This window comes from Psammomys obesus, unplaced genomic scaffold (genome assembly GCF_907164565.1).
Source record: "Psammomys obesus unplaced genomic scaffold, mPsaObe1.curated_primary_1811, whole genome shotgun sequence".
Taxonomy (NCBI): Eukaryota; Metazoa; Chordata; class Mammalia; order Rodentia; family Muridae; genus Psammomys; species Psammomys obesus.
The window spans coordinates 675268-699640 of NW_026587215.1; the positions used below are offsets into that span (position 1 = coordinate 675268).

Here is a 24373-nt window from a genome sequence, read left to right on the forward strand (position 1 = left end):
GCAGGAGCAGGAGACCTGAGCTCTCCCCTGGGGCCTGTTGCTTGGTGACATTCTTGCCTTGTTACAGCCCTTGGTCCCCCAAGAGCATGAGTGGGAAATTGCAGAGGCCCATTCAGGTGAGAGCAGGGGTGCACAAAGGCTTAAACAGGCCAGAACGGCCTGGGCTCATGCCTTCTGAAGTACGGGGTGGGAGGGATTGACACCCTCTTTCATTGATTTAGGAATTACCTGTACTCTACAAAGTCCTGTTGTCCAGTACAGTGGCCACTGGCCACATGTGGCCCTTGGACATGATATAGAGTCAGGATGAGCCAAGATGGGCTTATATGTAAGATACTCCCCAGGTTTCGCAGGCCCTGAGCAAGCAAAAAATGTCAACTATCTCATTGATCATTTGCATACTGACTGTAGATTCAAAGGTGAGCTTGCCGGCTCTCTTGGGTTAGATGAACTGTGCGAAAATGAATCCCACCCACTTTTTTTTTTTTGCACTTTGACGCGCCATCTAGGAAACTGACATTGCAATCGAGGCTCATCATAGAATTCTGTGAAATAGTGCTGCTGCAGAGGGGTCACATGACACGAACCTGGGTTTCCTGCAGAGTTGTAGGGATATCTACATGGCCCACCATGCTGTGGATGTGTGTTTCCCAAGGGGGTGTGTGCATGTGTGTGTGTGTGTGTGTGTGTGTGTGTGTGTGTGCGCGCGCGCGCGTTCATAGTGTGACGGACATAGGTTGTGAGATGTAAGGTGTGTGTGGAGCTATGAGGCACACGTGGAGGAGGAGATGGATGTGGGGTGTGAGGTGTGGGGGGGGCTGTGGAGTGTGAATGGAGTGTAGAGAGAGCGTGGACACACGCCTACTCTGTGATGCCAGCTGCATGTTCCGTGGACACAGTCCCTTCTGTGCTAGAGGAACCAGGGCAGGTCCCTGGCCCTGAGTCGTGGTTCCTGTATGATTAGTTGTAGCCATTAGCCCCCTTCTGGGCCAACAGGAAAATGGTGTGTGAAAGCCCAGCATTGTGGGGATGGAAACGCACAGCTGCATTTGACTCAGAGTGAGGGTACCTCTCCTCACCGTCTCCTGACCCTCAGCTCTGTCTGAGTCCTTGCCCCTACTTGTGGGCCTGATCCTCAATCCTATGAGGGATGTCTCCACTCTTGCCTAGACGCTCATTCTCAGCCCAGTTTGTTCTCCTTCCTCTCTCCGCTCTCTCCGGCTTCCACCACACAAACCTTCCAAGGGACAGGAACTTGGGTGGGAACAGGGTCCACATACCACCGGGACACAGACACCCCAAGTCCCTCTTCTATGCCCTGTCCTGTCCTCTGGAATGCCAAGTGGCCTGGGCCCTGGCCCAGGCAGGATGGCAGCTGGGAGGTCTCAAAGATCTTGCACAACTGGCGGCCTCTGCACCTCGTGACCACAGCCATTGATCCACTCAGCCTAGGAAAGGGGTTGGCCACAGAAGGACAAGCGTCTGAGGGCAAGAGCCTCAGATCCCCAAGATCTGAGAGCCTGGAGCCATGGCTGAGATGCCTGGCTCTTGTCCTCTGCTTGTCTCCACAGCAGAGACAATAGGAGCATACTTCCACATAGGTGCCAAGAAGGTCTCACTGCTCCTGGGAATCTGTATGTTACAGTACTACTGGCCCTCAGATTCCTGGCCGCTATGGCTTGAAAGCTAGGGACACACAGAAGGGCAGATACAGGCCCTGAAGTGTTCAACATATTCAAGTGACGAAAGTCAGCCCAGAGGTCAGTGAGTCAGGCTGGTCAAAAACCAAGTCTTCTCCATTGCTGTTGTCAAGATGGGTCACCTCCCCAGACTGCCATCTAGGGCTTGACAAGGCTGAGTTGTTGCGGGCAGAAAGATGTGAGGTGGATGGTGGCCCCTAATGCAATATGACTGGTGTCCTCACAAAAAGGGGACTTGGAGACAGACAGATGGACAGACACACACACACAATGCAAGTGAAGACAGGGACAAGATCAGGTACAGTATCGACAGACAAGGACACTGGATTCAGAAACCACTGGATTCTGGGTAGAGGCCTAGAATAGATTCTTCTCCAGCTCCAGGGGGCAGCGGCCCACAGACACCTTGATCTTGAACTTGCATCCTGAATCACTTGTGAGGCACGCTTTTCCGATGCTGAGAACCTGCGCTTTGCCTCACCCAGGCTTAACAAAGCAGGGCTGGGCGTATGCCGTGCACTTGGCCAGATGGGTACCCAGCCTCTTCCCAATGTGCACACGCAGTGGGGTGCCCCTTCCCAGGCCTATGTGCAGCCCGGTGCCTCCTCTATGACTAATGTGAAGTAGGGTGCCCCTCCAAGGACCCATAGGCAGCCGGGTTCCCCCTCCACATACAATAGGGGTTCCCCTCCCAGTCCCAAATGTGTCGGGTACCCCCTCCTAGGGGCTGAACATGCCAGGCCACATATGTAGCAGGTTGCAATCACTGTCCATAAAAAAAGAAAAGCTGAAAAGCTTAGATAGCCTTCTTCATTTTTTTTTTTTTTTTTTTTTTTTAATTCAGGGACCTTCCTGCAATGGGATGATGTAAGCTGGGACAGTCCCTTGGGGGATGTGCAGAAAGTAGGAGAGCTGGTCTCGAGATGGATCAGCGGGTACTGCGGAGGAGGGGGAACACTGAATTACTGTTAAATCACTGCAGATGATAAGATCCTATGGTAAGAACCCCCTTTAAGGCTTGCTTTTTCTTTAAGAAAGCTAATTTTTGGGATACAGGGTAATTTACTCCCCAATTTGATTTCGGATGCTTCTATGATGTCCTGGCCAACTTGAGTAACGGACTACCAAGTGAAGCAGCCAGCGGGCCTGTCCCCATGCCAGCCCCTTAAACACTCCCTGGACACCTGTGAGGAGGCTACCTGACCATCACAGCTGCTTGCCAGCTCCAGGAGGCACTGTTTCAGCTGCTTCTGTTTCAAACACTTTGTGCTGGACTTGGTGAACTCCACATGACCCTGCAACCAGTTTGACCCAGGCCAGAGGGCTAGCACTTCCCCAAAGGCCTGTGGTCAGTACAAAGACAGTCCTTTGTTTGCATAAAAGTTTGCCATGGTTTGATGCAGATGTCAGAAGCATACCCACTTCTTGTCTACAGAAGCAGGGTGTCCAGGTCACTTTCCCAGCCAGCCTGGAGACACCTCCTTGTGCAGCCCCTGGTTTTGTGACATTAAGTCCAATAAGATTTTCTCGAGTGGTGTCTTTTTTGCCTATTTGTGATCGTTATCGTTAATAGTATTGGCTGATAACACAAAGAGAAGACAGTGGGACAGCAGCAAGCTGGGTGACGGCAGCAACCACGTCAGGAGCAGCCTGAGGACAGCTGAGGTGCTGCAGGGAGCAGCTGGGGCAGAAATGATAGGGCACAGGGGTGACAGAGCCCGTGAAGGATGCAAAGAGATGATGAGAAATTGTAAGTCCTGATCCCTGGGTAAGTTCAAGGGAGCTGCCCAAAATTAGGACCACGTGTCTTAGTCACTGTAGGCCAATTGTCGTGCTCTGGGCCTGTAATAATGACCACTACGGGGTAGAAGCTCCCAGCACCTGACAAAGAGCTGCCACAGAAGGTAGTACCACCTGAGGCAGCACCGAGAGAACTTCTCCTCCCCTACCCATGATTCCTGTCTGGGTAGAAATGGGAGCGTAGCTAGCTGAGCGGTAAAGTCTTTGCTTGCATGTACTTAGCGCCTCCTCATAGGCTCATATTCGCATGTTCTGCACAGGCGTACTCTGTTGGCAGACATCTCCATACTTGGGGTTGGTAGAGCAAGAATGTCCAAGAATGGTTTGGCATGACAGCAGTATGCTCCATCTCAGTTCTGAAGGTCAGAAGTCTCCAATCGGGCCATAGCAGCCCCAGGGTAGGGGTATGCCCCTCATGCCTCCTCCAGCCTCTGGTGGCTGCTGGCAGAGCTTGGCACACAGGCCTCAGGCAGAGAGAGTTCAAAATGTCCAAGGGATCAGGGTTCAATAGCCAACACTTTTCTTTGTTGATCTTTACAATCTGCAAGCAGAGAGCCACCAGAGACAGTTCAGCTCCAGGGTTGGCTCCTTCTGATAGGTGACCTGGCTGAGGTTACCCTTGCTCACATTCTCGAAGGAGGCTCCGCCCCCCCATTAGCCACATGCCCTCTTTTCTGTTCCCGCAACTGTTTCTCACAGAGAAGAGATAACCGGAAGCCTAGTGGTGATGGGAGGGCCTGGGACCGGTGCCAGTGCCTTCTGAGTGACTGTTGTGTAACACTGTCATTATTCTGAGCCCTAGCGTTGTTGTCTCCTCTCCCAGTCTCCATCAGCATCCAGGTGTTGGAGTCCCAGCTGCACAGGCATCATTATCGCAGTGAGAGAATTTTCTTGCCAGCCAGCTTGCTCTGCTCCTGGAAACTCTCTGTGCCCCTAGCCAAAGAAGGGGTCAGGAAGGGACACACCCACCAGGTCGCTGGGGTTGACCTCCACCAAGAGCATCTCAAGACATTCCAGCTCCTCCCGATCTTATCGTTAGTATTGAAGGTCACAGCAGGAGCTCAGTAAACCCACTGAAATAATTGCATGAAAGGCAGGCCTCAGGTGCACTACCAAACACAACCGATGTCACTAAGTCCCCTGGACATTGATGTGGAGAAGGGAGTGGGGAGGGCGGGGGGGAGAGCTCTTTTAGAAAATGGGGAAGTATTCTGATGAAGGTGCAGCTTCCACCTCCTTCTGAGGCTATAGACCAGCCTTCTGCGCCACCAGAAACATAGAAGCTAGACTCTCCTTTTTGCTCCCTTCCCTTCCAAATCATAAACAAGAAAACTGAGGCTCCCAAAGGCCCAGTGGGACCGACAGGACAGGGACACAATGCCCCTGAGCAAGGCTGGTGGCAGCTAAGATAGCAGACCTGAGAGGAGGAGGAGGAAGAGGAGGCCCCTAGCTTAGCTTCGGTGCATGTCATACCTTCTAGAAAGAAGCCTTGAGGTTCTTCTTCAGGATGCTTGGGGCAGATGTACAAAGGAGTAAGGCCTAGGGAGGATGAAGAGGGGCAAGAGAGCCCCTGTGCCCACCCTACCACCCCTGCATAAGGGCTGCAGGGCAGACAAGAGCACCAACAGAGAGCAGCGAGTCGGGGACAGGCTGATGAGTGCTGACCACTAGTCTGCAGCATCCACAGTTCTTCACGGAGGCTGAGGCCTCTGTGGACGCTCCAGCCGCAGGGCCAGCACCTCTAGCACACCCACACCTGTGTGCCTGTGTGCGTGCCCACATGAGGCCAGGTGCACAGAGGGGCGGAGAAGCTGGCCTCTCCACCAGCTGCTCTCTCCCCTCAGCACCCCGGTTTCCTGGAATCGAGGGCACCTCCTGGCATCCTGCGCCCCAGGCCTCAAGCGAGCCCCGCTTCCTGCTTGGCTCTCTCAAGGCCCCCAGAGGGTGTGTCACATCCCTGGCGTCGAAAAATGTCAGCAGCGGGGGCAGCCCCAGGGCTGACGGAGGGGTGTTTCACGACCACTCCTCCCCTCTGCACTAAACGCACCGTAAGCTGCCACTCTTGCCTCAGTGGACTCCTGTCACGTGGTCTGAGGCACTTGTTGGCACACACTGGATGTCACAGATCACCCAGGTTCACGTCGTTTTCTCTGCAGGGTTCCAGCTATGTGCCCTGGAGCAAGCCATCCGATCACTCTGAGTTCAGGTCTCCTCTGTAAAATGGGACCAAACAAACAAACTAACTAACTAACTAACTAAGTAACCAGTGGTAGATGGTATAATGTTGTGATGTCAGAAAACAGACATGCCTGGTAGATAGATGGGTCATGGAGACAGGAGGGCGAGGGAGAGGCTGAGCAGGGATGAGGCAGCTGCTGCTGGTGCCTGTCCTGTGGGATGCTGTGGACAGAGGGAGGCTCCTTCAGTCATGAGGAGGAGCCCAAGGCTGCCTCGCCTGACCGGCAGCCATGCCCTCCGCCCCATGTCCTGCCAGTGGCCCTGTGGGAAGGGTTTCTCTTCCCCCTGCAGCGTGGTAGGCATTGCATCTTTGTCTTCCTTCGAGACTGGCTACCAGGAGCCTGAGAAAGAGCTTCCTGGGTTTCCGCCTTTGGTAGAAGTATCTCCAGGCAGGTTTGCACTCAGAAAGTTCTAGGGACCAAGGATCTCTACCCTCTATCAGCCACACATCTCAACCACCCCCACCCCAGCCTCAGTTTCCTCATCCGCCAAGTGGGAGGCAAGCTGCTGCCTCTCAAGGATGTGGAGGTGATATGGTTTTTTGGTGGAGGCAGAGGAAGTTGGCCAGCTTGTGAGGTTTGGGGAGTTTCTGTTTGTTTGTTTGTTTGTTTGTTTGTTTGGTTGGTTGGTTGGTTGGTTGGTTGGTTAGTTGGTTAGTTGTTTGTTAAAGTTTGGGGGTGGTGTTTGTTTGTTAGAACAGGGGTTTGTCACATAATCCAGACTGACCTGGAACTCACTGCATGGACCTGGCCACCGTCAAACCTAAGATCCTCCTGCCTTGGCTCCCTGCTGCTGGGGTTCAGGAGTGAGCCACCATCCTGTTCCAGTGTGCTTTGTTGTTTTGGTTTTACTTTTGCTTTCTTGGGGTTTCCTCTATTGACCCAGCCACCACGATGAGTAGGGCAAGGCTGGATTTCTGTCTTAGACTTGAACAAACTATTTTTACCGTAAGTTGCCTGAAAGCCTGGGCTTTGGAAGTTGCTTCGAGAGAGGAGGAGGAGAGCAGAGATGCAGCTTGGGGAAGGAACTTACATGTCAGCCTTGGTAAGAAGGACATGGGAGAGGCCCGAGCCTCCTTCCCCAGCCCTTTCCTTGCATTCCCAGATGATCCTGGCTGCCTCCTGCTCCTCACTTTACACCTGAGAATTTCCACCCCTCTCCACCCCACCCCCCACTCCCTGATGTGCCTGCTCTCCAGCTGGTGCCTTTCCCCTGAAACCTGACCCTGGGGGTCCTGGCACACCCTTCCCTGCACTATCCTGCCAGCTGCTCTCTCCTGGCCCTGCTCCCAAGATCTCCATCAGACATGCAGTGGCACTGGCCATCTCCACCTGACATATGGCGGCCCGTTTCTCCTCACAGCAGCAGCTCAGGTCTCTCAGGGACCTGAGACACCAGGACCAGCTGGGCGTCTGGGTCCCTGGGCTTCTGGAGCCCTCGCCCAATGTCCTCTCAGCTTCCCAAGGTGCATCACCTCAGCACCTGCTCTCCTGCCTGGAGAATCAGCCAGGAAAAGTGAAGGGCTCCTTGTGTGAGAGGCAGAGTGACCCAGACAGGTCTCATCATCTGAGGCAGCCCCAGACACAGTACTGCAGAACCCAAAGCTACATCCAGCCTCTGGTGGAAGGGGGGCTGTGATCAAGGATGCATGGCTGCCATGCACAGGTGCCATTGATTAGCAGTGTCTGCCATGTAGAGGTGCAATCGATTAGCCCTGTCTGCCACGATTAGCTGCAATAGATTAGCAATGTCTGCTCCACGTAGGTGCAATTGATTAGCAATGTCTGCCATGGTTAAGTGCAATAGATTAGCAATGTCTACTACTTATAAGTGCAATAGATTAGCAGTGTCTGCCATGTATACTATGGTCAATTGGCAATGTCTGCCACACATGCAGCTTTACGAATGCTAGAGATTGCTGGCTATTGTTCCTCAAGATACTATAAAAATTCTGACAGGTGATAGGTGATCATTGGCTAGATGGACAGAGAGAGAGAGGAAGCGAGACAGATGATAGCTGGATGATAAATCAGACTAGAAGCTGTTGGAACACTTACCCAAGCCTGGGATGTGGGAAATTAAGGGATGTTGGAGAATATACCTGTGCATAGAAACGTGGTTTCTATAACTGATGAAGATGTTCTCAACAGCTCTGCTTTCTTCCCACAGGAAGTTTCCCCCAGTTCCCTAGCAGCATCACCCTTTTAGTCCGAGATGACAGAGTACCACCAGCAATTTCAAAACACTATCTCTTGCAGTGTCGGGATGGAACTCCGCCACCAGGCTCCAACCCCAGATCAGAGTCACACATTACATAGTTTTATTGTATCTGCTTTTTTTACAATCACCTTTTATTTATAGGAAGATTGGGTTTTCCAGCCACGGGAGCGATATGAAGGAAAATCTGTGAATACATGTATTTAAACCATAATTTAAAAAAAAGTAGACGTGTTTTAAAACATTCCAGGAAATAATTACAAAGATGGCACACAGAGATCATTAAAAGAGAGGGACCCGAATCCTTCCCAGACCTCTTTTGCAGTGGAAATAGGTTGTATTTTTCTATTTGGGAGCTAAGGTAAGAGGACGCCAAAGGTTTGCCCACTTGCCTGGGATACATAGTCAAGAATGTGGGTGCAGAGCTCCGGGCTCATCTGTTCGCTGAGACAGAGGAGGCTGGTGACAGACAGCATCCCGTGGCAGGAGGGGATGTTGGGGTTTCATACATAAGGAAGCAAGACTTTTGACCTCTGGCAGGCAGGAAAAAATGTGGTGCCCGAACTTCCTTTCGATTGGCTCATCTCTTCTTGCTTGTCCCGAGAGCCTGCTCCCAGGACTTTTGGTTGAACGATAACCTGATTGGCTAGGTCAGGCCTGCGGTGTGGCCAGACAGCCAATAAGCAGCGAGCAGGAGCCCTGAGGCAGGCACTGTGGGCAGGATATCCATTAGTTAGGTCCGGGTCTCCGCTTCTCTGACATGGGCTCTGAACACCACTGCACCGTCAACCCTGAAACTGAGGCTCTGTGCCGGCGGAGATGTCTGTAGAGAGTAGTGCCTCTCATCTGAGGGAGATCTCCTGCCGGGGCTGCTGGATCTCATGAGTTGGTGAGGCTAGTCATGGCAAGGCCCAACAGCCTCTGCTGTGTAGCTCTTTATGTCCATCCTGAGCCTATCATTGGGAAGCCAGGTGATAGCCCGGAAGAAGGAATACAGGTCAGGAGCTGTCCCCTTTATCTCCTTCAGGAATGGAATGGCGAAGTTTGAGTGCCTTAGGAAAGCAGTAGCTCCCTCAAGAGACGCTCAAGAGAAGCCTGAAGATGAGGGACGTTTGACATCTAGATGAGGCACAACGAACAGTGTCTACGAAGGTGTAAGCCAAGAGCTTACACCAGGGACCCCAGGAGACCCCAGAGGATCCTTGCGAGGTTTCCACAAAGGACAGCACTGACACCAGGCTTGTTGTGTAAGCTTTTCTGTGCTTCTCCCAGATATGACATCAAGTGCACTCAAGTCCAGCTTGGTGAGCCTTTCAGTCTACTAGGCTTACTTACAGAGACATAGGAGACCCCAAAGCAGCTGCTTCACAGAAAAAAAAAAAAAAAACACCCCAGAATAGATGTTCCCGTAGCTACATAGACGGAGTCCTCACCCCAGTCAACCCTTCCCCCCGCCACTTATGCCAGCATCTCCCAAGACACGCGTACCAGGGGCAGAGTTACACATAGCTGGGGGATGGGAGAGGGGCAGGGCGTGGCTAGAATCTCAGGTGACTGGTCTGATGATTCTTCCAATCCCCACCCTCCCCTTTTGTGAAGGACCCACAACAGTCAACAGGCTGCCTCCTGTCTTATCAGGACCCCTTTGTTTGCTCTGATTAGGACACTGACAGCTCACATCCCTCCTTGAAGACAGCTGCTTCCACAGCAGTGCTGGTGGGGCAAGAGTTGGGACGGAAACGATGCAGAGAGGAGCAGGGAACCACAGCAAGCTCAAGGACAGAAGGGTAGCAAGGTCACATTTGTGTCTGGGGAGGCGAGTTCTGGCTGCCCTGTGAAGGTGAGCAGGGGCCAGTGAGGCGGGTACAGGAAGCTAGTGACCTCATGACTAAATAGGAAGGTGGAGCTGACTGCCCCCTCCCCACCCCAGCTCCTGGCTGGACCAGGAAGCAGCAAGTGGAGCTGAGAAGTGGATGACTAGGTTTGGGGGTAGGGATTACCAGGGACGGTCGTCCACAGTGGACTGTCCTCGGGAGAACCCTCAACCAGTCTCCCTCCAGCCTGACCTGACCCAGGCAGCTGGATCTCCATCCTGCCCACCTGTCTATACCAGGTGCACTGGCTCTTGGGCCTGCAGTTCTTGAAGAGACAGGTAGGCATCAGTGTTCAGAGCCAGGGCAGGGCCCTGGCGTCTGTCCTGACCTTGCCCATGAAGGCCGCCTTCAGGGACACCGTCCTGCTCCCCAGAGCTATGGGCAGACAGCCCCTCTCCATCCCCTTCCAGCACCAGCTCCAGAGGGCGCTGTGAGCCCATCAGGTCAGGGGCCAAGAGGGTGGGAAGTCCCTCCTGCAGGGAGAGGGGAGGCCTTTCCTCAGGCTCTGTGCTGCCCCCATAGGCATCGCTGGGGGAGCTCAGGCTCTGGGAGAAGAGCATCAGCTCATCCCTGGGAGGGAAGGCACAGTAGTCACCCTGTTCTCCTGCCAGGGGCAGCAGAGGGGGGAGGGGAGATCCCTCGGGCAGCCCTGGCCCGTCTTCCTCCACATCTTCCTCTGTGCAGGGGTCATAGGTGAAGTACACCTGGCAGGATTCAATCTCCAAGGCGTCGGGCAGATGGAAGAAGAAGTAGCCTTGGTTGGTGAAGCAGCTGCCCTGTGAGTGGCCGCCTGGGGAGGATAAGGGGACCTTGTCCTGCTGTAGCATGAGCAGCTGCATGGCCTTGGTGTCTCGGTCAAGCACTTCCAGCGGAGAGATCTCAGGGGCAGGGCCGGTGAGGCTGAAGGAGGATGAGGGCATGGGCGAGGAGAGCCATTTCTGCCAGAGAAAGTGAGGGGAGTAAATGGGCTGCCCCACCTTCGACCCCACCACTGAACTCAACGCCTCCCCCCACCCCCGCCCTTCCTCCTGCTCTCCATCCTTCAGCAGCACCTAGGACCCCCAACCTGGAAGCATCCTGTAGCCTTGCTGTCTTGATGGACTGTCTGAGCTTGTCACCTTGGGCCACAATGATAGATGAACACAGTCACAGCGCTGGTTCACAGATGTCTGGGAGGATGTTGGCTAGGGGCGAGTGTGGCTGGCTACTGAGCACCTGCTGTCTACCTTGACTGAACTAGGTGTGAGAACACAGAAGGGCCAGAAACCCCACTGTCTCGTATGGAGTCAACCAGCTAGCCACGTCCTTGAGGGCCTCAAGGCACAGGAAGCTGGTGCAGCGAGGACACAGGTCCTGCCCCACAGTGATAGAGAATTGGTGGCTCCTTTTCCCATCATGGCAGGACCTCAGTCTAACCTACATGTAAGTGGAGCGAGATTCATGACACCAGAGGCCACCAACATGGCGACTGGCCACAACACAAAGAGGCCACATCGTAAGTCCTTGCTGACCCTCAGCTAACCAAGGTTTGCTTGTGTTTGTCTGTTGGTCAGGACCTCACCACATTCGGGGAAGAAGAATGGATGTCAGGAAAAGCAGGGTTGTTTCATTTGCTTGGCTGGTTTGGTTTGCTCTTTGGTTTTGAGACAGGGTTTTTCTATGTAGCCTTGGCTCTCCTAGAACTCGCTCTGTAGACTAGGGTGGCCTTGAACTCATAAAGAACCACTTGCCTCTGTCTCCTGAGTGCTGGGATTAAAGGCGTTTGCCACCAACATACAGCTTAGAAAAACAGGGTTCTTTTTTTTGTTTTCTTTCTCTTTTTTTTTTTTTTCAAGGCAAGGTATCTCTGTATAACCGCCCTGAGTATCTTAGAACTGGCTTTGTAGACCAGGCTGGCCTCGATCTCACAGAGATCTTGCCTGCCTCTGCTGGTTTTAAAGTTGTGCTGCACCACGCCCAGCTCAAAAATACAGTTCTGAGGAGCTACTCACCCCACTACACACACTCATGCATTCAGAAACCTGTACACACGCACACACGCACACGCGCGCACACACACCGAGAGTACCCCAATAAGACACCTTCAGTTCTGGGAGTGTCTCAGATAAATAATAAGGGTCTTGCTCAGGCCTGATGGAGCACACAAGCCCAGCCCAGCAAGACTAGAGCCCAGCCTGGCCCTCGCATTTTCAGCACAGCTCTCTCTGGCCCGCCACACGCCTCCCAACCGTGGGAACCCCAGTTAGGCTGGGGTTGGTAACAATAGAGGCCCTCCACCCTCCATCCACCCCTTGCCTCTGGAGGTAGACTGGGGAGAGAGATGCTATGACTGTCTGGGTCACACTTTGAAAACAAACCCAGGGCTTGTGGCCTGAGGATTTGTGTTACAGTGATGACTCACTGGACACGGCAGGAATTGATCCGTTCCCCCAGGCACAGGAGAAGCAGACAGGACCCCCTGCAGCTCCTTAGCACCCACCATGTGCCCGGAAACGGTCCCGGGGCCATCCACATACACACAGTATCACTGCTTTGTTTTTCCCCCGGCTGTAAAAGCGAGGACCCTGGGACACTGGGAAGCTCTGTAACATACCCAGCCAGGCAGTGGCAGAGGCAGGGTTAGAGCCCAGGCCCTGCAGCTTAGATAGAAGTCTCCTGTGAGGAGTGGGGATAGAGCCGTGCCCACGGGACAGGCTGCTTCCTTCAGCAACCTGTATCCTCTCACCGAGGGCAAAGCCGTTGTCACCTAGTCACCTATCTGCCCCACAGCTTGCCCCTGGGCTGCCCCTCTGTCTTCTACCCCATGGCTCCTACCTGAAGGTCTCCTCCATGCTGGGAGCTCAGCTGGGAGAAGAACTTGGAGGGATCTGGGATATGGCACTTGAGCGCCTTCTTCAGCCTGGCCAGGGAGGGAAGAAGGGGAGAAACGGAGGGTGTGACCAGGAAGGGGCTGGCATCATGGCCTACCACCATCCCCACAGCCCTGAGAGCAGGGGACGGGCCTATCCTGCATCTACTCATTCATCCAGCAATGTCGACTGAGCAACCACTAAGGGAGAGCACGGTACGGGGTGCCGGGGACACAAGAGTGAACTACAGAGGAGGCCTCTGCTCCCCAGGAGCTGACCTGCTGACCAGAAGACACACCCAAAGCAAATGTGTAACAGGATTGCCCACTCTGTGGGCACGGAACTGCATGCGGGGAGACCACACGGGCTAGAGGGGGAGGGGGGAGAGAGGCGTGCAAGTGAGCTCCCCCCATGGAGGGTGGTACCCGTCGGGCACGGCACAACGGCAGCTGCTCTGCGGAGACAGTGAGCGGAAGTTAAAGTCCTACCTCGTGTTCCGCTCACTCAGCTGCCTAGAACCTGACGTATCTAACTGGAGAAAGGGGAGGGGGGCCCGCTCTGATTGGCACCCAGTTTCCAGTGGAGGCTCTCAAGGGTGGGGATGGAGACCCTCTAAGAAGGGTTTCAGGCAGGAGTGTGGCGAGGTTGGGATGGATAGGAGGGGGCCGAGAGCAATGGGAAAGACACCCAGAAGCCCCTGCGAGCTTCAGGAAGCCTTCAGGGAACTCTTCCCGCCACGCTCTACCTCCCCTTCCCATACCAGCTTTGGAGCTGGGACACAGGGACAGGTTGGCTGTTGAGGAAGTGGATGGAGGGAGAGGGAGGGCAGGTGTGAGGGAGCAGGGTGCAGCCCAGTCCAACCCGGAACAATGTTTGTGATGGAGATGGGGTGGGGAGGAGAGCCTGGCCAGGGGTTTCCTTACCATGGCCCAAGGTACGGGCACTTGATCAAAAGGCAGACACACACCAAGAAGCCTAAACCACAGCCAAGGCCCAGGAGAAGGTGTCTGAGCCATGCTAGGGGAAGAGTCTTCTCCCCGGGATCTGTCCAGGCTGCAAGAAGTAGAAGGGGAGAGGTCAGTAGGTCCCCCGAATCCCGGATCCTCCCCTCCTCCTCCCTGAGTCACACCCTGACAGCTTCCAGTTTCTAGCCAGGCTTGCTTTTGCTAGGCACTTGATCCTCGGTCCTGCTGAGGCTCACCTGTCCAGAAAGGCAGGCTGCGCTTAAAAGCAATGGCCCTTCGGCATTCTCAGCAGAGCCCGTGGCTGCCCAGACTGACCCCTTAGCCCAGTTACTGAGGCTTTTGAGCATCACACCTAGGGCTTCCGTGTCCCTTGAACCCAGCAAGTGACATGATGAGGGATGAGCCCTCAAGGGTCCTTGCCAGGTGGGGCAGCCTACAGTATCCAGGCTGAGAGGCTATGCCTACCTTGCTTCTGGCAGAACTACCTTGTACCACAGAACCTGCCCTGCAGGGAGGGCTGGGAAAGGGTAGTCCCCGGCCCTGAATTCCAGTGATTCAGAGTGGACACAAAGAAACAGTCTTTCTGCCACTCGTGGGCCACGGCTGACCCCTTCCTTGTTAGCCTCGTCTCTGGGAAGTGCAGGAAGATGAAGGGGAAACCGACCCCACCTTTGCAGCGCTCGGAGCACCCTGGCCCCTTCCCAGCTCCCTCCGCGCTGTCCACTGTACCTTTTGTCCGAAAGGCCAGGGGCTGGCTCCAGGGGCTCCAGGTACTCCGGGTATTGGGTTTAACTGGTTGGACCTTGACCCGCACCTGAAGCTCATACCAAGTGTTAGGAGAAAGCGTCTCCAGGCAGAGCCACTGCTGCCACTGCTTGAGGCTTAGCAGGCGTACATCCTGCGCAGAGATGGGGGCATCCGGTTGAGCAACGTCTGTCCTCGTCACCTCCCACAACCAGGTTGAGCAAGGAGCTTTTCCCAAAGCTCTCTGATTTCCTGGCTGCTGGGGCCCTAAATTCCACGGTCCTCTCCCCCCCCCCCCTGCCCACCTTCCCTCTTACAGTCCACAGAGAAGTAAAGGACCGTGTGTGTGTGTGTGTGTGTGTGTGTGTGTGTGTGTGTGTGTATGATAAGCTGCAGTTCCCAGCATCCCCTGTTCCCCTGCAGCCGGGGAAACTCGCTGCATTTGTAATGTAAAAAGGTGGCAGCCGGGCTGCGCAGGCCACCTTGCCCTGGGTTCTACATAGACACAAACCCAGGTGCGTCCTCAAGCCATAAAAGCATGGGCAAAGCAGGTAGCGCCAAGCAATAGAGGAGGAGGAGCACGAATCAGCTGCACAGCAGCCTTGTAGAAAAGGACAAAGGCGTGCCCTAGAACAGGGAGGTGCCCGCCACCGAAGCAGGGCCTTGGCCACGCCCTCACCTCCCAGCTCTGGTCAAGAGAACGTTTACGGGCCTCAAATTCCAAATATTTTTCAATGTAGTGAGAGACCTCGGAGACCTCCCAGCTTATGTTGCATCTGTGGGCTTCAGTGTGCAGGACTCGGAGGGAATGAGGGGCCAACAGGCGAACTGCAGACAGAGGAGAGAAGGGAACAGAAAGCGTGAACCAACCAGTACAATACCAAGAACTTTCAGCCCAGTTTCCACCGCACAACATTCGCACAACATTCCCAGCACCAGCTCCTCCTCCGAACTCGATGCGCTTTCTCCTCCTCGACTGCTACTCCTCTTCCTCCGCACCCGCCCCTTCTCCTCTGCACCTGCTGGCCCTCCTCCATTGCGTCTGCTCCTCCTCTGCAACTGTTGTCTCATCAACTTTGCACCTTCTTCCTCCTCTGCAGTGCCCCACTTCTTTTCCCTTCTCCATGTCCTGCTCTGAACCTGTTTCGTTTCCTCCTCCACACCTACCCACTTCTCCCCATCATCTGAACTCACTCCACTACAGTTTGAACCATCTTCCCTCCCTCTTGGCCCCTGCTCCTCTTCCTCTGCACCTGCTTCTCCTCAGTCCTGTGCTCATATGGAGCAGCCTTCCCTCCCTAGTGGTGCTTTGCCACTTCAGCCACTGCTCTTGTTATTCTGCTTACGCCTGAAAGAGTGACTCTATTGGGGATCTTCTGCCTTTGCACCCACTGTCCCTCCCGGGATGCCTGACTCAGGGACTGTGGTGTCTGCCGAGCCTTTGGTACCTGAGGCACTCTCCAGGAGTGACATATCAGCTTTTAAGTGATTGCCAAGCAGCCTTTCCCTGCTTCAAGACTGATCTGAGAGCTGTACAGGGAACAGCTCATGTACTTTATTTTATCCATGTATCTATTGTTGACGTATTTTTGTTTATAAAATACATATATTAATACATTTATATATGGCATAAATTTAAATAATTGTAAACATATAACTAATTACATAGCATTTACATAAATTTATATCTGTGTATTCCATTAGCATACTTATTAAATGTAAATATAAACTATAAACCTCTATGATGCATAATAGTATAATTGAGAAATTATACTATATGCAAATTATATATACAAATTATATGTTTGTATATTAATATTTGTGGGAATGTGTTGGTACAAGTTTGGCAAGTGTTCTACCACTAGCCACATGCCCAGCCTGCGTGGATTATTTATTTATATTTTATGTGTGAGTATTCTGCATGTATACTTGCACACCAGAAGAGGGCATCGGATCTCATTATAGATGGTTGTGAGCCATGATGTGTTTGCTGCAAATTGAACTCAGGACCTCTGCAAGAGCCACCAGAGCTCTTAAGCACTGAGCTATCTCTCCAGCTCCTACCTGCGTGGATTTTAAGTGTGAGAGTTACTTCATTTTCCCCAAACTAAACACTGGTTTTCTCCTGTGACTCGATGCTGAGCAGTTTAGGCATCCTAGCTCTCCTTCCTTCCTGACATGGCGACCTTAATTATGCTCACTTCGCAGAGAAGAAAACCAAGGCCCAGCTGTGAGCTGCCAGCCAGATGAGTCAAGGCAGGGCTGCAATTTGAATTCTGCCTGGATCTCACTTATATCCCTTCTCTTCTCTAGAGATGGCCTCCAAGGTTGGAAAACATTCAGCCACTCCGAAAGCATTCCCCTGCTTGGGCCTGGAGCTGAATGCTCAGGGAGTTGCTGCAGAGAGGAGTTGCTGCAGAGGAGCTGCAGGCCCAGCGGAGGGACAGACCCGCCACTAGGTGAGAGTTGAAGGATAAGCGGGAATCTCCAGGCAAGGGTGCTCCAGGCAGGGGTGGAGTGGAGTGGGGAGGTTGGGATCTGGGGGAGCTTTTCCCGTAGGCACTGGGACAGGCTTGGGAAAGGCTGACAGGTGAGAGGTCACCCACAAACCTAGGCTCTGTACTCACGGTTCTCAAAGGGATGAAAATTGTAGGTCTCCACCATGCTCCAGCCCTTCCCTTCCAAGCAAACCATGCTCATGTTGAGGACATCTGCGGCAGTCAGTTTCTGGGACTACGAGGGAGGAAAGGCAGAGGTATAGAGGCCAGAAGCCACTGAGGAGAAGGGACCATTAAAACCTGTCCTGTCAAGGCAAGGACAGGCCCTGTCTCTACCCGGCTAGCTAAGGCAGGGGACAGCAAATGTTGTCTCTAACCAGCCAGGCTGTGAGCATTTTTAGCCAAACAGGCCACACAGTCTCTGTCACAACTCAAGGGCCACATTCCAATAAAACTTTATTTACAAACACGGGCAATGGCTGGGTTTGGCACAGGGAGCATAGTCACTCAATAATCCCTGATGTAAACTGAAGTAGGCCACCAGGGTTGGCAGGAACTTTCTCATCACAGGAGGTATGCAAGTAGCAAAGATCCCAGGAAGGACAGCCACAGAAAGCAGAACGGGACCTGTCAACTAGCCTTGTGCCCTGATTCTTCTGGAAGAAAATGGCTGGGTACTGAGTGTGTCCTGGGTAGCCACTGCTCACACCTTGCTGATGAACACAGCAGTCCCCCCCCACGCTGCTCACTGTGACCACTCAGCTGGATAGCAGGAAGTAGGTTCACACGAGACCATTGCAGACACCGTTTCCCAGAATGACCAGAGCACAGAGGGTGAGTGGCATGGTCCCCCAAGTAGGCAGGCCTGTGTGTGGACAGTAGGCTGCGGGAGGAGGCTCAGAGGCAGGCCATGGTAACACCTACGCTCTGAGACTGGGTAGGAGTTTGCAGTACAAGCCTTGAGGCCTAGGCCCTCTGACCTTTACCAGCCTCGAACCTGGCCATCAGAGTTCCCTGACCAAGCAACCAGGTACTATGTCCTCTGTGAAGTCAGAGGACTTCACCTCTCACACCTGCTACCAGATCAGGTTCACCCCCTTAATAATAGCCCGGGTTGGTTACTATTGCTGGGATTATCCTCAAAGCCTTGCCAGGACCAGGCTGCTGGGAACTTTTGCCCTTCTTCTTTGCATGAATTACCTCTTTGCAGTTTCTCAAAACCCTCTCAGACGACCTATACTACCACTATTCCCATCAGTTAGCCCAGGAGGCTGAAACACAGAGAGGGTTAGGGACTCGCCTCAGGTCGCACAGCTATGGCATAATGGGACCAGGATGGAAGCCAGTTCCCTGCAAAGCTCCCAGGCTGCCATATGTGGATGCTGGCCAGCTGGGCTGTATGCCATCCTTCCCTTCCCTTTCTTTGAGAACATATAGGGCCTGCCAAAGCCTGGACAACACTGCCTGAACTCCCCAGGGCAAACCCCTGCCCTCGCTCTGCTCCTGCCCAGAGGGGTTGAGGAAAATTTTAAGCTACATCCACATAGTCTGGACCTAGGGCCCTGCAAGAGGCATCTGGGCAATACGGAAAAGCCACCAGGAGGCCGCAGCTGCCTAGGGCTGGGTGACCTTCGACAGATGCCAACCACATCTCTCTCGGCCTTAAATTCCTCCTTGAGAAGGAGACAAAATTGCCGGGGTCTGTTTAATACTCTCAGCATCTGCTCCATTCCAAAATAACCCTTTGAGGGAGCTTTCATTTTCTTTTCTATTTGATGGAAGGGGAAACTGAGGTGCCGAAGCTACACAGAGTCACTAAGCTATGATGAGGTAGCACTAAGGCCAGAGCTTAGCATGACTCTGTGCCCTAGCCCTAAGGCCTCAGCCAGCGTCTGGTATGATTGTCACTGCTACTGGGATGTAAAAGGATGGCAAGACCCACAGCAGAGAGGAGGGGCGACAATCTGTGCAGAGGCAGCAAGGATGCAGGCCCAACACCCCACCTCCGGTCCTTCCCTTTCAGCTCAGGTGGCCTGCTCTGCATCACCAGGCTGATGCTTGCAGAGGACCAGGCCCACCCTGAGGCTTCAGCCCACAGCTGGAAAGACTCTAAGACATGGACACACACACACACACACACACACACACACACACATACACACACACACATCACTGCCCATGCTACTTACATTTGGCTTCCCAAGCACCAGGTTGCAGGCCCAGGATGCCTGCCCCTCCAGATAAAACTTGCAGATGTGGTTCCAGTTCCTTGCAGAACAGAAAAGTCACCTTAGAAAGCAAGGCAGGACTACAGAGCCAACCAGAGACCCTTCTCGGGGCTCCCTGTGCTGGGGACAGCAGCACAGTGGACAAGAGGCCAGCTGCTCCCCGTGCTCCAGAACACCCTCTCATGCCCTCACTACTCCCAATCCCAGCCTGGCCTCCCAGCAGCCAGAGTAACCAAGAAACACATGTCACTACAGCCCCACCCCCACCTGAAAGCCCCCAAGCTCCGCACACCTAAATTCAGCCTGAAGAAACCTATGGCTGGCTCCCCAGATACTTCCTGTCCCTGTCCCTGTCCCTACAGGACAGCATTACCCCAGGCAATATGGCCCCATGGCTGCCTGAGGGCTCAAAATACCAGAGTACTCAAAAAACAAACAAACAAACAAAAACCTCAGGAAGCACCAAGTATGCATCCTGTTTGTCTCTGACATGGAGTCCAACTTTGCCTCAAAGGCTCACAGCCACTGTCTCCAGACGACCTGGTCCAGGACCTCGGTAGCTCTCCGCTAGAGCCTGGATCCCACCCGCTCTTGGGGACCCAAAAGACTGGGTGGCCGATGTTGGTGCTAAGTGCCGTGGAGCTCAGGCTCAGGGTTCCACAGCTCAGAGTGCCCACGGCCCTGAGGTTCTGCCCTGTGACCAGGCCACGCTTACCTGGTGTCCGACCTGGCACTAACATTGCAGGATGTGACCTGGGGGCCGAGATGGGTGTCTTCCTCTCTCCACAGGCAGGAGATGTTGGCTCTTGAGTTGTAAAAGCACTTAAGATGGGGACGGTCTGTGGGCAAAGTGGGTGTGAGTGGCCGGTTATGGGGCACACATGGCTTCTGGGCGAGTTCACTATCCTGCTCCTGGCACCCTGTGCCTACCAGAGGAGGAGGTAGGGAAATCAAACTGGCAGGATTCAAGCTCATTTCGTGTGTGTGTGTGTGTGTGTGTGTGTGTGTGTGTGTGTGTGTGTGTGACATGGACACGGCACAGATGCCATGGTATGTGCATACAGGCCAGGGGACCACTTTTGGAAATCAACTCTCTCTTTCCACCATAGGCCCTGGGGGGCTGACTTCGGTTGTCAGGTTTGTGGGGTAAGCCTTTTGCCCAGTGAGCCACCTTGCCAGCCCATTTCTAAACCCTTTTATATGAGTGCTGGGAGTCTGGACTCGAGTGCCCATGCTTACATGACAGGCACTTTGCCCACCGAGCCTTCTGCCATCCCCAATTCAGACCTATTTCAAAGGGAGGAAACAGAGCTCCCATCCACGGCCAAGCAGGGAAATCAACAGCCTCTGCCCGTGCCTGGGAGAGGCCTGTGCAGGCCTTGAGGAGGTGGACAGCTGCCCTCTAGTCCATTGCTTCGTTCATCCCTCCCTGCCTCCCGCTGTAGATGGACCTCCTCTCCGAAGCAGGAGTCTGGGCTGAGGCCTCCAGTCAGGGAGAGCATGGACATCAAAAACCTGGATTCTCACCCTTTGCCGCTGTAGACCCCCAAGATGTAGCCAGGGCCAGAAGGAGGAGGCAGAGAGACAGACGCCAGGACAGAGCTATGGCAGCCATCACATCTGAGAGGCAGAGCTGAGAACACAAGCCCTAAGTGGAGGAGACCAGAGAGCAAAGTGAGAACAGGTCAGAACCTTTACCCTGCTGGCTCTCCACCCAGCCAGAGGCAAGCGCAGCCCAGCCCAGGCCCTCTGTCCCGCAGGCACTCACTCCCTTCCTTCCTGATCCTAACCAGCTGCCATCTCTTTAACACACTTCACTGCATTTTTGGTCAACCTTGTTTGCTTGTTTGTTTGTTTGTTTGGTGCACAGTAGTAAGTAAATCCATCCCTCAGAGGATGCATTCTAAAACCTCCAGGGATGCCTGAAGCACCGGACCAAACCAGTCCTTACAAACCCATCGTGAGAAATTGATGATGGTGGTAATGATACAAGGAGATTCCTTGTATGCATGGTGTGAAAGCGGTCTCCCACATAAAGTATCTTCCGGCCGGGGCCCACCCCATAAGCAGGTGAGGTGAGGTGATGGGGACACATCGTAGCCCTGTGAGTGCTACACAGGCGACTGGACAACCTTGCTAGGGGACTAACGGGTGGGTGTCATCTTCATCATGGATGCTCTGGATGAAGGAATCCTTCAGGCACGATGCAGGCTAGAGAAGGACAGCTCAAGACTTTAGCGCACGACTTGGAACAGTGTTCAATTTAAATGCAACACACACACACACACACACACACACACACACCTGTGCACATTAGTCATAGACAGTCCATAAGGACAAGGAGCATTTGGATTTCATTCATTCTTGGGTCTGATTCCCAAAATAATGTCTATCGAATAGCAGACAGCTGCTGGCCAGCTATGGGGTACCCTGGAGAGTCGACCCTCATCTTTCACGGGCTGAACTGGAAAAATGGGATGAAGGCTGAAAAGTAGGCTTAGGGGTGGCACAGGGCCATCAAGCTCTGCCTTGGGTGGCTCTTATAATCTACACAAGCTGGTAGCTCTGGTCTAGGCTTCTAAAAGCCTCCCTAGAGCTGACCACCAAGGCTCCTGCTGTCCTTTAAGGCCCCTTTCATAGTCCTCTATCTTCTAGTTCTGTGACACCCTGGTTCCCCCATGAAGGAAGGACATTTTGCCTTGGGTTTCTGCCCACCCCTTTGGCATGACAGGTGACAGACTCTCAGAGCAGAGTGCCCACTCCAAATTGCTGAGCTTGTCACACAGGAGGTGCTCGATAAAAGTTATGCACGGACGGACTGGGTTTGGGGACCTGTGAGTAGGCAGCGTGGCCTGGTGACGGCGCTTGCCAGGTATGCTCAGCGAGCACTGCTCAGGCCGTGTGCTCCTTCAGGCTCCCAGCCACTCTCTTCTGCCCAGCAGCTCAGCAGCCGCTCAGCGTCTGTACTACACGAACAAGCAGACCAAGGCTCCCGGGGCCCAGTCTACACAGCGGTTCCACTCAGAACTTCCCTGTCCGGGAGGTGCTTGGGTCAGGAGGGAGCCCAGTGCATCCCTACAGAGCCCACGCAAGAGGCTTCCACAGCCGATCTAAAGCACTTTAGGTCTTTGATGAGGCAGCCAGCCAGGTTAGGCCCAGACCTCTGAGCAGCCTCAAGCTGGGAGAGGCCTGCGGTTTAACCCTGAGGGAGAGGAAAAGGGATGAAAGGGGCGTGATCATCGGCAGCTCAGGGCTGGACCACAAACCCCAGCCAAAGGCACAGCTGGCCTAGGGAAAGGTACTCAAGCCTGCTCCCCACCCCTGGCTGAAGAGGCACAGGAGCGTTCACCCATCCTGGACAATGTTAGATGCAAGAAAATATGGAAGGTTCTGGAAGGCTCTGGCTGGGGGCTGGGTACCAGAAACACCATCCTTCAGCAAGAAGGACATGGAGTCTCTGGGAGGCTAAGACAGCCACTCACAACCACACAGCGGGAGGCCGGCCTCTGGCAGAGCAAGCCCAAGACTTCAGAGTCCCAGGCACTGCCTCCCTGAGGCTCACCCACGCATGCCCTTCAACGGCTACCAGACATTCCCACCCCTGACTCATTTGTCTCCTCCGAGGCCTCTGACAGGATCTGTCACCCCACAGGCCCAGGTCGTTCTAACTAGGTCACCTGATTTCCAGTACAATGATGATGGTGATGGAGGAGGGTCAGCGGTGACTGACAAGCCGTGCTCCCTTGCCTCAGCCGGACCCACACATGTCACAGCGTGATCTCACAGCACAAGGTAGGTTCTGTGACTGCTCTTTCCACATGGGAAGTTCAAGGCACAAATCTGCCTGTTTCCCAGGATAAAAAGAACAAGTTCCAGCCCTGGGCAGTCTGGGGCCCTACAGGTCTGTGGAGTCCAGGGTTGGTTAAGGGCATATGACAGCCAGGAACTTGTCCTTCAGACCTGTTGACCTTTGACCTCAGAGATCCCTTCTCTGACCACCTCTCCAAAGAGACACACATTCACAAAGATACACACATACACACACACACACACACACACACACACACACACACAGCGCTCACCTCTTGCTGTTCAACTGAGGCCATCTCCTGGAAGAGTGTGTGGAAGTAAAAGGACCTTCAAAGATAGCTGTGCCTTCCTTAGCCACCCCACCTTTGGCCCTGAAGTGCTACAAACACAGCTAAAGGTAGGAAGCTCCTACGTCAGGCAGCCCAGTGCCTGGAGACGCTCCTGGCCTCTCTAGCCACCCAGTAAAGTAAGAAATAAATCTAAGCTGGAACCCTACCTCTGGCCTCCAGCCTAGGACCCTCACATGCCTGTCAGTCAGCATATCTGGCTTACAGCTAGGTCCCAGGGGAGATTCCTTCTCTCTCCCTCACTAGCCGCCTCAGGAGTATTTCCCAGGCTGAGCCACACTCCACCGGAAGCAGGGGTAGGTCCCACCTGAACCACACACTGCACAGCCTGAGCATTGGCTCTAGCTACTCACCTTTTCCTCTACCCCTCTGGGCTAAGACATCGCAGCACAGGGCCCAGGGAAAGCCCTCAAAGCAAAATGGCTCACAGCTCCTCACAGTATGGGCTGGGAAGGAGCCAGTGTGGCCTGACATTGGAAAGGGCATATTCTTAAAGAAGAAACCAAGAAACCAGCCAGACTACCCCATCCCCAGGGAATCCCAAGACAAAGGTGGAGCCATCAAAGCCCAGACAGAAACTCCAGGGGAAACTGAATCAGAGATGAGTGCCTCCCCAGCCCTCTGTCCCCTGGGATGACCAGCAAGAGATGGTGGGGTGCCCTAGGCCCCCAGGAGTCCACTCAGGGGCATCACCTGGCTGCGTCATGGAGTTGTGGTGATACGGTCCCTGCAGTCCCACTGGAGACTGGGTCCACGGCCATCTCCTGCTCCGCAGCTTAGGTAGCAGGCAGCAGCTAGGCCAGCAACAGACTGAAACCCAGAGCGAGCCCACTTCCTGCATAGAGGATGAGGGGCAAGGCCCAATGGGAGGTGGAGAGATGAGGGGGTGATGAGGCAGCCTGAAACTCCACACACACCTAGCCCCGATAAGATCTCCTCCTACGCCCAGGAGCAGCCACCGCCTGTGGCGGTACACTCACACAGTCACTGTGGTACAGGGACCTTATGTGCAGAGCCTGAGGGGGCAGGCCCTTCTCTGCCTACACCACCCCCACTGCATTTCACACATTGCTACCCTAGCCTCATCGCCTTCTGGTCTCTCT

The 24373-nt window shown here is 54.0% G+C and overlaps 1 protein-coding gene across 1 annotated transcript; it reads right to left on the reverse strand.

Annotated features, from left to right (window-relative positions):
• Positions 1-8102: 8102 nt before the first annotated feature.
• Positions 8103-24025, reverse strand: Il2rb (interleukin 2 receptor subunit beta). Its single transcript, XM_055603058.1, has 10 exons — positions 23964-24025; positions 20641-20761; positions 19829-19952; positions 19075-19153; positions 17015-17120; positions 15067-15215; positions 14373-14541; positions 13602-13731; positions 12644-12728; positions 8103-10767 (listed from the first exon to the last, which is right to left on the reverse strand). Exons 2-10 carry the CDS (start codon positions 20726-20728, stop codon positions 10060-10062), a joined length of 1638 nt encoding a protein of 545 aa, XP_055459033.1. The 5' UTR covers positions 20729-20761; positions 23964-24025; the 3' UTR covers positions 8103-10059.
• Positions 24026-24373: the final 348 nt, after the last annotated feature.

Bases quoted from the DNA above. Each gene is read 5' to 3' on its own strand.
- Il2rb (XM_055603058.1), bottom strand. From the start codon at position 20,728: ATGGCTGCCATAGCTCTGTCCTGGCGTCTGTCTCTCTGCCTCCTCCTT. The intron at 19,953-20,640 runs GTGAGAATCCAG...CTTTGCCCACAG, and splicing joins GGGGTCTACAGCGGCAAAGG to ACCGTCCCCATCTTAAGTGC. The intron at 14,542-15,066 runs GTGAGGGCGTGG...ATCTCTGCGCAG, and splicing joins CTCTTGACCAGAGCTGGGAG to GATGTACGCCTGCTAAGCCT.